General features: G+C 42.0%; 1 protein-coding gene across 1 annotated transcript in view; it reads left to right on the forward strand.

Moving 5' to 3' along the window:
* Positions 1-16,501, forward strand: part of LOC124798981 (serine/arginine repetitive matrix protein 1-like) — a 99,157-nt gene extending 82,656 nt beyond the window's left edge. The window contains exon 3 of the mRNA XM_047262517.1: positions 16,289-16,501. Within this exon, the coding sequence (XP_047118473.1) occupies positions 16,289-16,501 (213 nt within the window). The remainder of the gene's footprint in view (positions 1-16,288) is intronic.
* The last annotated feature ends 1,526 nt before the right edge of the window (positions 16,502-18,027 follow it).

Here is an 18,027-nt window from a genome sequence, read left to right on the forward strand (position 1 = left end):
TTACCTCAGTGATTGAAGTATTTTCGTAAATTTACTTCAGTGACAGAATTAAGCGCCACAATCGTATCTTAACGAATGCGTGTCGTGAATCCAAATCAAAACTGATGGAACATACGTGAGAATTAACAATGAGGTTGCCCCACGTTGGGCGCCAAAAGGTAGTAAATCGAAATCAGAACTGCTGTAACATGAACGCAAATTACTAATGAGATCGGCCCACCACGGGAGACAAAAATTTACTAAATCCAACGATCATACAGTGAAACCAAATAGCATAAGCTTATAAGTTCAAGGGATTGCTACGAAAATGAAATTGGAGGGTTAAATATGAAATACCAGCATTTATTACAGTTTCTTTTGTACAGTTACAAATCTCGAGGCCAAATTGACTCGGCATGGACACGACTCAGTTATCAAGGAGCAGGAGCGAGGAAGAAATGAACGAACTTATCTTTCTTCGTAGTCATTGTTGTGATGTGGTGTCGGTGGCAGACGCTGGGTCGTTACGGCACGGCGTTACGGCTGTGCGTCGCGGCAGCGTGTTGGCAGTCCGCATCTGTGTTGCTGCAGCTTTGTATGAGGCCCGTGATGGATTCCGCATTGACTGGCCGTGGAGGGTCGCGTGGCAGAGGCAGCGTTACTGCAATGTTGAGAGGTGGATGTCAGGCAAGGATATTGAAATGTGAAGGTGAATGCTTAATTCCCAAGCATTCGATAGTTCGGGTTCGTTCACTGAACATTCCTTCCGCACTGTCTCATCCACTGTCCTCTCTCCCCTCTCATGGCTTTTTAGCTTCCATACTTCTCGAATTGTTCCTCCTTTAAGCGCTATTATTGACAGACAAAGTTTGCAATACCACCCAATGACTGATCGCCGTTTCGTCACCACGCCTTCCAGAGGAGAGAAGAGATTTCATATGTTGTGTGAGATGGTGTGTGACTCGGAAACTGGCGTTTTTCTCATGTGTTCTCGGTGTAAGCCGTTTCCAGTGTCGACCGCAATCAGCCCGGCATATTGTTCTGATATTTTTCCTTTTTTTTCGCATTCCCTAGACGTCGTGAAAACAGCCACAACATACTTTTTTATAATTGCTCTTTCTGGGTGAGGCCTGGATAGTGTTATGGTTGTGCTTCGTCCAAGAATCTTCTGGTGTTCGTTATTTATAAGCATCCTTGTTACTGTATAGCAAACTTTTCTAGGGAGGTACATTCTTCTTCAGCAGTTCCATAATTTCACCTACCTTCCTGTGCTGTGTGTATTCTTGATGGTTTTGTGTCTACGCTCCGTCTCAGCGCTTGCAGGGATGAATGAATTATCGACACATTTCTCACTTTATAAGGCAAGCCAATTCTTCTGTAGTAAGCCACAAGTTTCTCACGCCCCCCTGTGAGCATTATTGGCGCTTTCGTGTTTAGCCTCCATCTCAGTGACTGTAGGGGCCCATGAATTATTGGCACATTTCCCATTTTTTAGGGGAGGCCGAATTCTTCTGCGTCAACCCAGGCTGCCTATTCTTGAGAATCTCCCGACATCCAATAGCATTCCCCCGTGACGGGTGCAGAACGCCCCGATGTCCGCATCTCCCAGTTCCAGTCACGGCCAGCAGTTCAAGGCGCTCCTCTCGTTCTGTGCCACTGATCCTGGGAGGCGGCGAAAGTGCCTGGCGATGAATGTATTTTAAGCATTTGTTCGGTGGAACGGACTTGGTTAGATATGACTAACGCGACTTTAAGACAAGTCCTTTCTGTAAAAACTAACACGTTTGTATTTGTGTAATGAGAACTCTTCTTTGTCTCGCGATTATTTTGGGTAGTCATGCTAACTGACTGATGATTTGAATCAGTCGATTCAATGGAGGTACCAAATGGAATTCAACTTCAGGGTCAGTAGTCTGTTAAAGGTTTTCAGACAGCAATTATGCAGCAACAACGTTCAGAACTATGGTACAGTAGTGAAAAGTAAAAACTCTGTCTCACGGATTAAAGTGAGGTTAACGACGCTTATTAAAACAGTTATATGTTATAGTGGGGAACTGCATCTTGCGGGATATTTACGTCACATAGCTGAGTTGCATCAAACATGTTCGAGAGCACGAGAAAGAACAGCAGGTAGCTCCCGCTGTCGACCATGTTGTGACAGCAATATTACAAATTTCTGTGAACCAATAGCTTTTGTAGAAATAGTAAAAATGTCGTGTCCAGCTGAAAATTTGTTTTATGAGTGAAACTGAAAGATGTAAAGGAGCACGAGAAATAATTCTGGAATGCTTAAATAAGTAGGACTAAATTGAAAGTGTTTCATACCCTGTATGTTAAAAGTCCCCCATGAACCATTGGCATTGGCGACGAGGGGTGGCTGACGTGCCACAACAATGCAGATAGCTGTACAGTAGGTGCAATCACAACAGAGGCTTGAAGATAGGACAAAATAAACTGTGGTTACTGTACAGTAGTAGCAGCCTTTAGAGTAGTCGCAAGGGCAACAGTCTGAACGACTGATCTGGTATTTTAACATCAGTCAACATGGCCTTGTTTTTCAAGTACTGTGAACGTCTGAAAGCCGTAATTGCTTACATCTCTGCTGTATAGCTTAATTATAATGCCATCGTATTGGGTAAACTATTCCGGAGGTAAAATGATCTCCCATTCGGGTCTCCGGACGGCGACTACACGGGAGACTGCACATCAGAAGAAAACAAGAATGGCAATTTATGGGTCGGAGGATGGAATCATCCATCCATTAATCGGGTACGTATTCTAGGGATTTTAAAAGGGAAATGAATGGACTAAAGTTAGATAGTACTATAATGGAAATTAGTGAAGAAGCGTGGTGGTGAGAAGAACAGGACTCCTGGTCGGATCAGTACAGGGTTGTCAACATAAAATAAAATAGGGATAATACACTTGTGGACCTAATAATGGAGACGAAAAAAGGAAAGCGGGCTAGCCGCTATGAACAGCATAGTGACCACATTATCGTAGCCGAGATAGACGCGAATCCAGTACTCATCACAATAGTACAAGTTTATATGGCTGTTAGCTTCGCAGATGATGAACAGATTGAAAGGATGTATTATTAGATAAAGGAAATTATACAGGTAGTTAAGGAGATGAAAATCTGATAGTGATGGCTGACTGGAATTCGGCTGTTGAAAAAAAAATACCAAAAAAAAACAGAAACAAAAAATTTAAAAAAAAACACGAAAACTTGGACTCGTAGAAATTAATGTAACAGGAGTCGTGAGTCGTCTGGTAAAATTTTGCACGGATCATCGTGGAAGACGATTGTGTACGATCTCAGATCCATAGAATAATGGTAAGACTGAGATTACGAAACCAGGTTTCAAACTTTCAATTTCCAGGAACAGATGTGGACTCTGATCATAATTTATTGGTTGTGAACTGCGGACTGAAACTGAATAAATTGCAAAAATATAGGAAATTAAGCGGAAGGGATGAGGGTAAACCGAAGGAATCAGAGGTTGTTGAACGTTTCCGGGGAAGTTTTAGCCAACATTGGACTGACCCAGAATAGGAACACAATAGAAGACGGACGGGTAGGTTTGAGAGACGAAATAGGGAAGGCAGCAGAGGATCGCATAACTAAAAAGACAAGCCTCGTAGAAATCTCTGGATATATTATTGATACTGATATAGTGTTGAATTTAATTTACAATACGAGAAAATGTAAATATGGAGAAAATGAAGCATGCGAAAAGGAATACAGACGTCTATGGAATGAGACTGACAGAAAGTTCAAAATAGTTAAGCAGGAATAGCTGCAGAATAAATGCAACGCTGTAGAAGCGTTATAGCTAGGGGAAAGATATATGCCACTTATAGGAAAATTAAACAAGCGTTTGGAGAAAAGAAAAGCAACTATATGAATTTCAAGAGCTCACATGGCATCGCAGTAGTAATCAAAGAAAGAAAGCTGAAAGGTTGAGGGAGGCTCTGTAACACCGGAACAAACTTGAGGACAATGTTGCGGAAAAAGAGAAGATAGCAGGTGAAAATTAGAAAGGAGATATGTTAATGCACGAAGGTTTTGATAGCACATTGGAAGATCTAAGTCGAAACAAAGCCCCTGGAGTTGACGACACTCCCTCAGAATTATTGAAATCTTTTACAGAGCCATGACAAAATTATACCACCTGATGTGCTATGTGCTAGATGTATAAGACACGTGAAATACCTACAGACTTAAGGAAAAACATAATAATTCAAATTCCAAAGACAGTAGGTGCTGAGAGGTATTAATAACACCGGACCACCGGTTTAGTAAGTCACAGTAGCAAAATATTTACACGAATTCAAAAAAATGTTCGAATGTGTGTGAATCCTTAAGGGACCAAACTGCTGAGGTCATCGGTCCCTAGACTTACACACTACTTACACTAACTTAAACCAGCTTATACTAAGAACAACATACACACCCATGCCCGAGGGCGGAATCGAACCTCCGTTGGGAGGGGCCGCATAGTCTGTGACATGACGCCTCAAACAGCGCGGCCACTCCGCGCGGCTACACGACTTATTTACAAAGGAATGGAAAAACAAGAACTGGTAAAGCCGACATTGGGGAAGATCAGTTTTGGTTCTGGGGGAATATAGGATCACTTGAGGCAATACTGACCTACGGCTTATTTTAGAATATAGGTTAAACAAAGTCAATCCTACGTTTATAGCATTTGTATACAAGAGCTACTCGGAAAGTAAGGAACGATAGGTCGCGAAATGGAAACCACAGTGAAAATCAAAACTGTTTTATTTGCAACAGTTAGTTACAACTTCCAGCTACTTATCTCCACAGTCGCCGATCCGACTTAGACGTCTGTCGTAGCGTTGTACCAACTTTCCAATACCCTCGTTATAGAAGGGTGCCGCCAGTGCTTTCCGCCAATCCTCTACGCTGGCCTACAACTCGTTGTCTGTGCCAAAACGTTGTCTTGCCCCTGTATAATGCGGCTGAGAATTGTCTTGAAGAAGAAAACGCACGACAGTTATGTAATGTTGGCTGCAAAGCTTCAGGCGAAATTTCTCACCAGACCCTCGTACTTGGCGGAAGAAACTATTGTTCTAGGTATCTTTATGTGCTCCCTGTGTGCTCAGAACTAAAAAGAACGACGTAACGCTATCGACGGGCATACTAGAGACACTGACCCGCACACCTGTGCACAACTTCATCAGATTTTCGCTGTGGTTTCCATTTCACAACCGATCGTTCCTTACTTTCCGAATAACCCTCGTATTTAGAGAAAATTGGTGACAAAATTAACCGGACTGCTCTCTTAGAAATTTTGAAGGTAGCAGAGATAAAATATAGTGACCGAAAGGTTATTTACAAACTTCCAGTGTCTGTGTGCGCTGTAACTGTTCCTGTGCATATTTTTGACGTGGTTTTTGCATCTTCATAAATACAATTTGGACTATATGTTACAATGATTTCAAAATGGGTCCCGAAACTAGTCATCGAGTGAGTAAAAAACATGAAATTTGGAACTTTGGCTGGTTTTATTTACAACTTGTACAGAAACCAGACTACAGTTACAAGAGTCGGACACGAAAGGGAAGTAGTGTCTGAGAATGGCGTGAGCGCTAAATAAGCTGTGAAGGAAACGAAGGAAAAGCTTCGAAAGAGAAATTAAGTTCAGGAAGAATAAATAGAAACTTTGCAGTTTTTCCGATGACATTGCAGCTTTGTCAAGGACTTCTAAGGACTTGGGAGAGGAGTTCAGCGGAATGGATAATGGCTTGTAAATACATAATATAATGAACAACAACAGAAGTAAAACAAAGGTAATGGAATGTAGCTGAATTAAATCAGGTAGGTTAGGAATTACACTGAGAATTTTCTTAGGAAATGACATGTTAAGATTAGTAGCTGAGTTTTGCTATCTGAACAGCCAAATAATTGATGATGGCCAGTAGAGGGAAGGAACAACATGCAGAAAGGCAATAGGAAAAAAGGCATTTCTGAAAAAGGGGAATTTTTAAAAATCTAAAATAAATTTAAGTCTGTTCTGATGGTAGGATCTTTTCGTCTAGAGTGTAGCCTTGTATGGAAATGAAACGCAAGGAAAAGATAATTAACAAAAGTCCAGAATAGAAGCTTTTGAAATGTACGTCTGTTCAAGAATGCTGAAGATTAAATGGGTAGATAGAATGAGAAATGGGTACATACTGAATTGACTAGGCGGAAAAAGAAATTCATGGCACAAGTTGACTAAAAGAAGGTTTGGGTTGATACGACACATCCTAAGGCATCAAGGAGTAGTGAGATTAATGATAAAATGACGAATAAAAGCTGTACAGGTCGACCACGGCTTGAATACCGTAAGCAGGTTAAAACTGAAATAGGCTACGGTAATTATGCAGAGATAAAGAAGCTGGCACAGAATAGACTAGCAAGGGAGCCGCAGCAAAACAGTCTTCGAACTGATGGCAACAACAACAATGCGTTGCTTTGTCCATATGCTGCCATGTCTAAAAAATAAAATTCCACTGCACAAACACTGAGACCACAAGGAATATGCAATCATTTCAGAAATTACGTCGAGGTTCTCACATGATACTTGGGAAAAGGTGCACTTGACGCGCTTGTTGCCCCATAGCGACAAGCAGTGATGGCAAATATCCTTTTCGAAGCGAATGGACTGCCAGTGGCAACATATGTGACAGAAGCAAAATGTATTTTTTTAAAACGTTATCAGCAATCTTATATTAATATGATAATTAAAAACCAGTCTTGATCGCAAATTTCTTTAAACGGAGTGACCAGTTTCAATCCTTAAGAATCATCTTCAGAGTCCAGAACGGCAGGTGGACTTTCATGGAGCAAGCTGCGCCGACCCACGACGCTGGACTGAGTGCTTCAGCGTCGTGGGTCGGCGCAGCTTGCTCCATGGAAGTCCACCTGCCGTTCTGGAGTCTGAAGATGAGCCTTAAGGATTGAAACCGGTCACTTCGGTTAAAGAAATTTGCGATCAAGACTGTTTTTTAATTATCAGAAGCATAATGTTTGATGAATAATTTTCCCTCTTTAGCAAAGCTTTCTCAAATCCCACTAGTTCACTGAGGACACACAACATTTGTCTAGAATGGCTTCATAAAGTTCCTTCACCTTACTGAAAATTCCAAACGTGTACTGACTGGCTAGTTATTTCTGTCAAACAGGTTACCCCACAGATCGCAATTGCTATCTGGTTCGTCTTCGTTGTTCTCTCCCTTCCTCTCTGTCCCTATCAGCAGCACACTTGAACATTTTGTAGCATCTGAAACGTGCTCATCCCTGCACGTGCCCTCTTCTTCTTCTGGAGCATTTAACAGTGCACATAAAAATCTTCTTAAGTAAAAAATATCGAATGTCAGACAACAATCTTCCATTGCACTGCATCCTAAATATTCTGTCTTTTTCTCTTTCGATTTGCTGGTCTACATATCGTCCCATTCTTCGTCATCTTCGTCATGCTCTACATCCGAAGCTAGAGTCACATCTACCGCCAAATCATCTGTTTAAAACTCCTCACAATCTCTTGTTGGTTTTCGGCTAACTTCACCTACAGCTTCTCGCCCTTGATCCCCTAACGCCATTCCCTCTTCTTTTACAGTGACAACCATGCTCACAGAATAACTTCCTTCTACCGACGTTTCAGCACTATCTATGGGTTTTAGTTTGATCCTTTCTTCTTTCGAACTCACCAGTGTAAACATCTCCTTCGAGTGTAGCGCAACATGGCTATATTTCAGAAAATCAAGTACTAATATCTTTCACTGTCAAATTCTTCGCACTGAATAATTCTACACTATATGCATGTGACTGACACTCAAAATCTGCTGTCACTTGCTCCTTAACCTCTGCACAATTTCTGTTCACTAAACCTCGTATTCTTAAACTCTGCGTTTTAAATAACATTCATTTCTCTTTATCACATGTCACATAAACTTCCAACACCGACATTCTGCTTCCAGAATCGAGTATACACTGTACTACATTTTCCCCACATGTGCACACTTATTACTGGATATGTAGTGTCCTCTGTTCTACAGTGAAAGTTTTTGATTCCTGCTGCTAACGTTTCCTTCAGTTTGTCGCATTTTGTAAATAGGGCTCCCGTCAGACTTAACGTTACTAACTGCAATATTGGAGCCTCCACTGCTAGTCAGCTTCTTTCTTTAGGCCTATTCCTCTCTTCGTATCTTGGGTTAGGACCACATACTTCCATTAGTTGGGCTCTTCCTTCTCGCTGATCTTTAAGTCTCCCACTGTTTCTCCTATAATCGTGCTTTTAACGAATATGGTGTGACTGTTAGCAGAAAAGTTAGAATTTGGACGGCAGCAAGTTAGTCGATATTTTGGTCCCATCATCTGTGATCAGTCTGGCTATCCTCTCCATTTCCTTTTCTTCATGGCGGGCGTCTCGTTCTCCAGTTTTGGCTATTCTTTTGCCGGCTTTCAGGAGGGAAATGCGTTTGTATATAGTGCACGCGTTCCCTTTCTGTTGTACTACGAATGTATCGTAACTATTGCAATAAATGTTGGAATCCTAACACATCTTGTAAGTTCCTTCTGGCTACTACAATTTCTCTCTGTATATACTGCAGGAGTATCGCCAAATAAATTCGGATTAGTTCTGCTGGCTCATAGGGCACGTCTAAGATTTGATTTCTGACGACCATCCCCTGCAAATATAGGCTTGGGTGCTGCCATTTCGAATTTGCTTATTGTTCCATCATCACTATACCCAGTTTAACTTGATCCTCTTTTGCTTTTGACCACTATTCATCAATAACAGCGCACTTAAACTCTTCGTATGTCTTACACTTTCTTGCAATCTACCACATTCTTGCTGCTGACTCTTCCCATGAAAAGTGTGTGCAGCAGAGTTAATATTCAAAACATGTGGCCACTATCTAAGTAATGCCTCTTGGAATTGCTCAGTCCATATCTTTAGGTGTAAGCAGTTCGATACACCCAAAAACAATGAATATTTCTGCACTGATACAAACTGGTTTCTGATCTCTTCTTCATCTACATCACACGATGTTTCAACGGTTGTGATGGTAATTACCGGTGAGGTTGAATGTTTCGGTACTCCTCTGATGCGACATAGCCTGTCTGTAAATTATCTAAATTCCTCTCCTTCCATATTTTTCCCTTCTTTGCCTTGGTTCATCAAATTTTCTTTTCCGTTACTGCTTGCGTTTCTGCTGCCCGCCTTTTCTCTCTTTAGTATATCTGATGTTTTCCTATTCCTTTTTTTATGTGAGTCTACATCTCCTTGACCCGTAGAAAGTCCTTAATTTCTTTATGCTCACGTAGACTTACTGATACTGCCCTGTCAGAAGGGGTGTCACTGTGTGTCGATAACTGTTCAGCAGTGGTAATTAACACTTTCACTTGTTCTATTACTCTGCCTAACGTATTCGTCTGTGAGTTCTCATATTCCTCCTACCATGATTTTATTGCTTCATTGTTCTGTGTGTTGGTATCAGTGTTCTGTGGGTTGGCGTCTCTTTAAAATGTCCACAGTCCGTTTTGTATTTTGTGCCAACGTATCTACTTTAGTATTAAAATCTTGTGCCTTTTCATCTATCATCTTATGAGCTGTGTTTATATTTCTGTAATCTGGCCAATAATCTTTTTTTCTAATAATTTAACCCGTGTCTCTCCATTTCTTTACATGATCGTCGAGTTTTTTTATTTATTGGCACAATCTGTTCTTGTATCTTTTTTAGATTTTCACTAGTCTTGAGTCATTCTTCCAGTTTTTCGAAATGTATGTCCCTTTTTTCTTGTATCGTTCATCATTTAATTTTTTGCCTCAGTTAACTTTTCACTACTCTTAAATCGTTCAGTCAGTAAACACTGCAGGTTGAATGCTGGAGGTTGTTGAGGAATGAGCTACATCACTCTGTGCTGATTTCGTGGCCTATTACCTTGAGATTCTCTGTTAGACGCGAAATTTCTCTATCACTGTTATATCGTCAGCTTATGACATTTCCTCGTTAATCTGTGCCTGACTTTATTCGTTCCCTACATTCGTTTCATTTCGCGATCTTTCGCCCTACAACTTACTGAAATTTACATTTGAACATTCTCCTCCTCACATTCCATACAAACACTACACCTCCTAAAGCAAAAGACGCTAAGTACATAAAAAATGTAAAAAGAAATAAAATCCCTTTCAATTCCAGCAATGACCCTAAGGTGGACAACAGTGGACACATACTAACATCCTCTTTTTCTGTAATAAAACACATGAAATGATTATGCAGTTGCAACTTAAAATTAATTTATTTTAGCTAATTTAATGATTAGTGAGATGTCAGCTGGAAATCCTTCTTCAAAAGTAAGTTTTAATTGGGAAAATTTTCGCGGATCTAACTGCAGTGTCACGAGTTCGCAAGTAAACGTATCCAAAGCAGAGTCACTAATTTCTAAGTTTACTATGTCTCACGTGGCAAGTGGGTAGAATACCTTAATTGGAATCTTTGATTAAATATCTGAATTTGATCCAGTATATCTGACATAAGTAGCTCATCACTCAACAAAACAACGATAAAAGAATTCATCTGACTACGAAATCAGATAAAGGTATCAATGAACTCATTTTATTATAATTATTTAGTTCAGTTCATTAGAAATGGTTTGACAATCATTGAAAGTATAAAGCCAATGCCTTTGAAAATCTGGACAGGGGATCTGGAATGTGGTTCAAATAAATGCATATCTCGATGAAGCATTTACATTCTCGTAAGTTGTACCATGATTGCTAAATGTTAGTGCATATAGACAGAAAATACTACAGGAGGATATGTGTGTGCTTCTATTTCTGAATTTGAAAGCATGTTGAACCCATAATTGCAAACGGGTCTTCAGAATGTAGACTGAAATTACTAAACTTCGTTACAAGTCACTCCTCTTTCCCTGTAGTTCGTTTTGCTGTTGTTGCTGGGTCTCATCATACACATAATCTGCAGGTAGCAGCTGACATGTTTGCAAAATTCAATCATTGGATCTGCACCAACAACTCCTCCTTCTGTGAGTTCAACTAAGCTGGAGAGAAGTCATCCAAAAGTGAAATTTGCCATTGGAGAAGCCTGTGAAGACACCAGCCTGAGAAGACGCCTATCGTGGAAGTAACTCTCTGCTGAGCGATTCCGACAAGGGAAACTCTGTGTTTTTCGGCGGCGCGTGATTTGTGATTGGCTGATAACTAACTCTTGTGAGTGCCAACCAGTGAGAAGTTATCTTACAAGAAGCTGGTGTCCCTCTCTTAATCTTGTTTCAGCTGGTTAACCAGTTAAAAAAGTTGTTAGTCTTGGGACTCCAAAATGTGCCCCACTTACTTCCTCTCTCTGCCTATTTTCGTGTGCTGGCCAACACGAAAGCACCTCTGTAAGTACAGTTGCACTCCTTACTCTCACTTCTAAATTACTTGCATGAGCCAACAGTAGTCATTTTTACATTTCTTTGAACGTTTAGTTTGGAGGCACCTCGGCTAGGAGTAAGCATCTCATGATCCTCAAACGAGACCTAAACCTTTCATTTTCGTTCCACTTTCTAAGATATTGTCTTAACAGCCCGTGGTTTTCGGTGAAAGTTGACGGCCAAATAGTAGTTCTTCCAGGTCTCTGCTGTTTAGTGGCACGCATCGTGTGACCAAACAGTTCAGGAACAACAGACTCTGTCGTCCCACACATCCTGTGCATTCTGACAATGGGGATGAGGGACTGACTCCCTGCAGTTTACGGCCCTCATTCTCCGCAGAGCCGAGCCTGTTTTTACAGCGGCTTCTCATTTAGCTATGCATGCAGTTTAACGTAGGAAACCGTAATTTAAGTAGTTGAGCACTGACAGTCACTGGTACAGATTCACATTTCATTTTCCATTGGGGATTCATTTATTCCAATTTGATTTGACTCTACAACAGGTTTTACAAAAGTTAGAGGACAGTTTGGAAAAAACAGTCGCATAACACTATCAACAGGACCTTAAAATGTAGTCATCCTTCCTTCGTTTTCGTGGTTAGAATAACCAGAGATGTAATGACAACTCCGTAGGGCAAGTGGGGGCAGGATTTGGCTGTCGTCTTATTAAAGGAAACAATGTGGCATTTATCTGTATGGTTTTCCGAAAGCACAAGAAATCTAAATAATAACGACCATACGGGGAATAGAATATTATTTATGCCAGTTACGAAGTCACTGTGTTATCTCTCCTGGTCGAAGACATATAGGCCTAAATGAAGAAGTAGATATTCCTGTTTTGCAAACCATTCCCGCAACTCTTATCGATAACTCTTCAGATCGTACGACGCTGCATGGAGTTAGACTTACCCATAAGATCAGGGTTGCAGCTGAGTAGAGCACTTTCCCGCGAAAGGCAAACGTCCCGAGTTCGAGTCTCGGTCCGGCACACAGTTTTAATCTGCCAGGAAGTTTCATTATGTATTTTGACTGTTTAGCGGAATATATGCTGCAATGAACAGGAAAAGAAGCCGAGGCAAACTGAGGTTTTCAGTCGATCTCACACATACGCTCAGATAGTGTGTGTTAAATTCCTGGAGGCACACGTTGCGGACAGGAAACATGTCGAGGGTTCCATTTAACACAAAGTGATGCGTGCGCTTCTTCGAAGCTTTAGAGGAGCCACCAGCGAGCAGTATATCTCATTCATTGATTATAGTTGACAAACAGGTGAAAAGAAACAGGTGGTATTTGCAGCAGCAATAACAAATACCGATAGGCCCTACTCGATCCATCAAGAGACGACAAAATTGATGACGACCGGGAATATATTCAGCTCAGGAAGACGCTGTGACAGAAAAATAGGGGAAAATAAGTTGAAGACCTGTGCAGTAAAGAAAGCCAGGCACCTGTAATTATTGCAAAATTTTGTTCTTGATGTGAAATCATGGAATCATGAAACATATACCAAAGAAATGAAAAACAAAGTTATAAGTGTTACAATGGCTGGCCTTCATAGGGTCTGTCCAAATTAATTTATTGTTAATTACAGAATTAACAAGTCACTGATCATGTGCGTTATTGAAGGTAAGAAGTTCCGGTTGTATATTCTCGAGGATGAAATATAGAATTTCCAATACGATATGCAATCTATAGATATATCTGCTTTTGATAAAATTTAATTGACATTCACAAGACCACTATTTTGTTTACAAAATATTGAAGGAAAATTATTCTTGCCACAAGAACTGCGCATTATTAGCATAGCTGACCTCGGAAAATTATTGCGTTAGAGTCTCGATTCAGTACACAGTTTTAAATTGTTGCTAACTTTCTCTAGTGGATACGGCTTTTTAAGTCGTAGCATGAACGATCGGACGACTTCTCTGAAGTAGCGGTAATAGACGATATACACAAATCTTCTTCATGAATAAGTCTATTAGCAAAAACCATACCAAAATTCCTGCAGAAGTTCCTGAGATTAGCCTTCACATACAGACAGTAAAACCCGGCAGGGGCCTTTAGTTTAGTGATGTGAATAGATCTGACAGGGGTGGCCAGAACATGCTTCACGCGGCTCTTGTCTCAGTCTAGTGCGGCTCTTGCAACTTGCCAGTGCTGTACAGGACCAGCCGTTTTGTCGCCTTTGCACGTTGTACACAGCAGGCATTTTCAGTATACACGGTGTAAGCACGTAATTCTAAAGTAGTCAGCTTATTCCCTCAAATCCAAAACAGGCCATCAGTTCAAATTCTTAACAGAAGTACCTGGTGGTGCAGCTACTCACGGAAGTGTAGGTCGTGGTTATAGTATGGCAGTGAAACTTGGTAGACCGATTTACGCTGAAAAAATATTTGCACTTTTAGCCACTGGGCGCAAATCTGGTTCTGTTCCCCTTATTGCGTCAAGGCACGGCATCCACGCTGTCATTTGACAAACCATAACGTGAGGAAAACATATAGCTATCGCCAAGAGAGACCTTGCGCTGTTCGTGAAACTTTTATGCGAACGGTAGCAGTTACAATGATGCATTGAGAGAGTACTGCCGACTGAAAGGTCTGAGGAGAGATCCAATGACATTAAATTGTTTAAACAAGATGATAATGAAATTCGGAAACAGTGGTGAGTTTTGTATGACACCTGGAAGAGGAAGGCGTCCTATCCCGGTAGAAGTTACTAACAAGGTTGCTGTTGTAACTGACCAAGCAGCAAGCCCCCGGGTACTGCTAGGGCTCATGCAGTGTCACGTGAATTTTCCGTCTCATAGTCTACAGTACGGAAAGTTTTGTGGTCTATCTTACACTAGTAACCGTAGAAGATCCAGATAGTGCAGCAACTGAAATCTCACGATACTCAGCAACGTTCCGAATTCGCTCTTCGGTTCCTGGCGCGCATCGAAGTTGATGACATGTGGCCGGGCAATATTTTACGATGTGACAAGGCACTTTGCCATTACAGAGTGCAGTGAAAACGCAGAACTGCTGAATTTGGGATACTGTTAAGCCGCGTGTTGTGCACGAAGAGCCATTGCACTCGCCATATTTGACTGTGTGGTGTAAATTCACAAAACCATTATTCTCGGTACGTTCTTCTGTGGAGAGAATACACCCGGAGGGCTCGTCAGGTGTACCGTGACGTCCGCATGTTATCGAGACCTCCTTGTACAGCATTTGACTCCTGCTTTGCCAGAGCGCAACTGTATGGAAATGTCGTGTCGCTCGCCCTTTGGAAGGTCTGCTTAATGCAACCTTGCATGACGTCCTATCTCCAGAACTTTTCCAGATGCATCGCCTGCTAGATCATGTGACCTGAATGCATGTGACACGACTCTGGGGATATCTAAAAGAACGCGTTTACCAGGGACACGTTCGGTATCTATCTAATCTGAAGACCAGTGTACAGGAAGACGTTGCTCAGATTCCACCGAAACTGCTGCGAGGAACTGCTGATCACGTAGTTTTACGGATGCAGCATCTCGTCGACCTCTCTGGATAACAATAAAATCAATATTATATCTTTCTCGCATGTCTGACCTTCTCTGCCCACGTCCCATTCTTAAGCCATTACATATGGAAATATTTCTATATGTATTTCTTACATTCTCAGCGACAGATTTTCACCTGGTGGACAAATTTGGAACAAATTATTGTCCAACGTAAATAGACTGCGCATTAACACATTAGTGTATCTACCAAGTTTCGCTGCCATATGATACGAGGGTTGGAACTTAAATAGTGGCAACTATTTATTCGCAACTGATACAAAAGAGTTACACATTTGCACCTGTTACTGTCCTTCAAAATAGTCACCAGCGTTGTGTAGAACCCGTTGCCAGCGATGTGGAAGGCCTAGTATACCGTTATCAGAGCCTGTTCTGTTGATGGTGCGAATGGAGCTGTCTACTGCCTGTCAAATCTCTGGAACAATTCTGAAGCGAATGCCACGAAGTGGTTCCTTCATCTTCGGAATCAAATCAGAGTCACAAGGACTTAAGTCCGGGGAGTATGGTGGAAGGTACAGTACTTCCCAGTCCCATCGAGCGAACAGAGCAATCACAGCTTGCGCTGTATGCGCGCTCGCATTGTCGTGCAAAATGATGGGTGGGTTGCACAGAAAGTGTCGCCGCTTCTTTCGCAAAGCTGGTCGCAGATGATACTCCAAAAACGAACAGTAATACGACTTAAGTTCTTGTGACTTCCATTTGATTCCGAAGATGAAGGAACCACTTCGTGGCATTCGCTTCAGAACTGTTACAGAGATTCGAAAGGCAGTATACCGCTCCATTCGCACCATCAACAGAACAGGCTCTGCTAACGATATACTACTCCTTCCACATCGCTGGCAACGGGTTCTACACAACGCTGGTGGCAACATTGAAGGACAGTAACAGGTGAAAACATGTAACTCTTTTGTACTGGCTGTGAATAAATAGTTGCCAATATTTAAGTTCCAACCCTCGTAATTACAGCCCACACTGGACCTATGCGCGTAGCTGCACTTCAATTACAATCAGCCGTACAATGACGAGTTTCCTGGTGTATCTAGTTATTGATTTAAGATAACTGTCGGTCTGCATTGTCCAGTGCAATAAGTTTGCGGATCCGAAAGGTAAGGTCAAATAACATCGAGGTATCAGAACTTGAGGGCAGGCTGCGCCGCATTGTGTTGGAAACAAGTGTCTTTAAAAAATAATTAAAGATATTTCTATTCCTAATAAATAATGTTTCGTGGCACGAACAAAACGAGCCGTAAAAAGGCCGCAGCTATGTTTCACCTGCGAGTATGTGAGGTGACGGAATGGAGTGGCGCTGCGCAGTGGTTGAGAGCTTCTGGTGCTGTCAGCGCGCGCCGCCTGGGGAGGGGTGCGGGCACGAGGAGGGAGCAGTGCGGCTGCGCCGCCGACGGCGGGGTAGGGCCAAAGGCCTCCCAAGCCGCAGCAGCCAATGGGAGGCTGCGTCTGGACCCGCCCAGCGCCAGCATGGCGCCGGCTCGGCCCATCCCGGGGCCTCTGCAACAGGGGCGGGGTTGACAGCCACCGCCCTCCATCGGAATCCTAGAAACGTCACCCTCATCGACGGGAAGGGGAACGCAGCCAGCCAATCGGCGCACCGGTCTGTAATTGCGACGCTCACCGACGGTTGGAATCCGTCGATGAGCCGTCCTTTTGTGAAGAGTGGCTTCTGGGAACGGTACGAGATGCACAATATTTACAGCTGCTACCAAGTCGTATAGAAGGCAGGGGTCTCTATAGTAGTATAATTGTACACCCACATACCCTGCCCATCGCTCACATCTACAGAGAAGAAACACATCGAAAACACGTTATCAGGTAGCTAATTACGTCTAAATGTTTTACAGAATCTTACTAAACAGACCAGACAAAATCCATACGATGTTCTTTTCTGGCAGGTATGTAAACAGTGTACAGCAAAAGTTTATCGTTTTACTACATTCTATCGTAAGAAAATCCGACATTGTGTAAGTAGTTGAATCACTCATGATTACTGTATTTGTAAATGTATATTTTCTTTTCACAGCAGCACTATCAAGATACTTTGAAATAACTGGAAAATATTTTCAAGAGACTTGTTAACTAGCAGGCTTCTTCAGGAACTTTACTGGGGAGCAATGCAGCTTATTCCTTTCAGAACAACTCATTCAGCAAAACGGGCGACGGAGTACACTGTTCATTTTAGGTTTTTCGCTTTCTCTTGCAAGAATGTTGGCGCACGTCGCCTTTGAAATATATCTCAAATAAAGTACATTTTTCACCAGCACACAAAGAATGAGTAAGTTCACATTTTTCCCATTGTTACATTCTGTCGGCAGGGAAAGTCTTCCCTAGAGATTCCTATAGCTTTACAATAAACATTTTTAAATGGCGTCGTTTTCGCAGCAAGGTAGACTAGCGTACAGAAGAAAGAGCAAGTGACGTCGTACAAATGTCGATGTGTCTCGTATGAACGGCCCCTTCGAGAAGAATGGTATCTCAATACCCTGCCCCGCTTTCCTGATTTTATTCTCTCCGCTTTCCTTAAATAACTTTAAACGGCTGCTAGGATGGTTTCTTCCATGCAGTCAAGACAGATTCTTCTCTCTGTCCTACGACTGAGCAAATGCTCGCAATGACTTCACTTTCCACGAAACGTCCATTATCACTGAAACGTAATGCGAGTATTTTACTGTAACAGGAGCCACCTCATCAGAGACAACTCGCAAACGACTCTGCATGGAAATATCGCTCTTTAGGAGAGTTATATGACCAATAGCCGTGCAGTTACCCATATAGCAGACGCTGAAGAGAGTTATCAGTGGTCTGCCAGTTATAAACGAGCAGTAATTAAATTAGCAGAGCCATCATCGCATGCAGAAAGCTTTACATCCGACAAAAGTGCCCCAATGAAGAATAACAACAGACTCGTAAGGTAAGCTATTGTCCGACACATTTCAGTGGCTGTATACCATTGCCTTAGCGTGTCGTCGTGGAGTTCTTGTAACTGATGCGGATTCGAACCGCAGGGAATGCTATAAAGCTCACAGATGGCAGTGTGCCAA

Source organism: Schistocerca piceifrons, chromosome 5, assembly GCF_021461385.2.
Source record: "Schistocerca piceifrons isolate TAMUIC-IGC-003096 chromosome 5, iqSchPice1.1, whole genome shotgun sequence".
Taxonomy (NCBI): Eukaryota; Metazoa; Arthropoda; class Insecta; order Orthoptera; family Acrididae; genus Schistocerca; species Schistocerca piceifrons.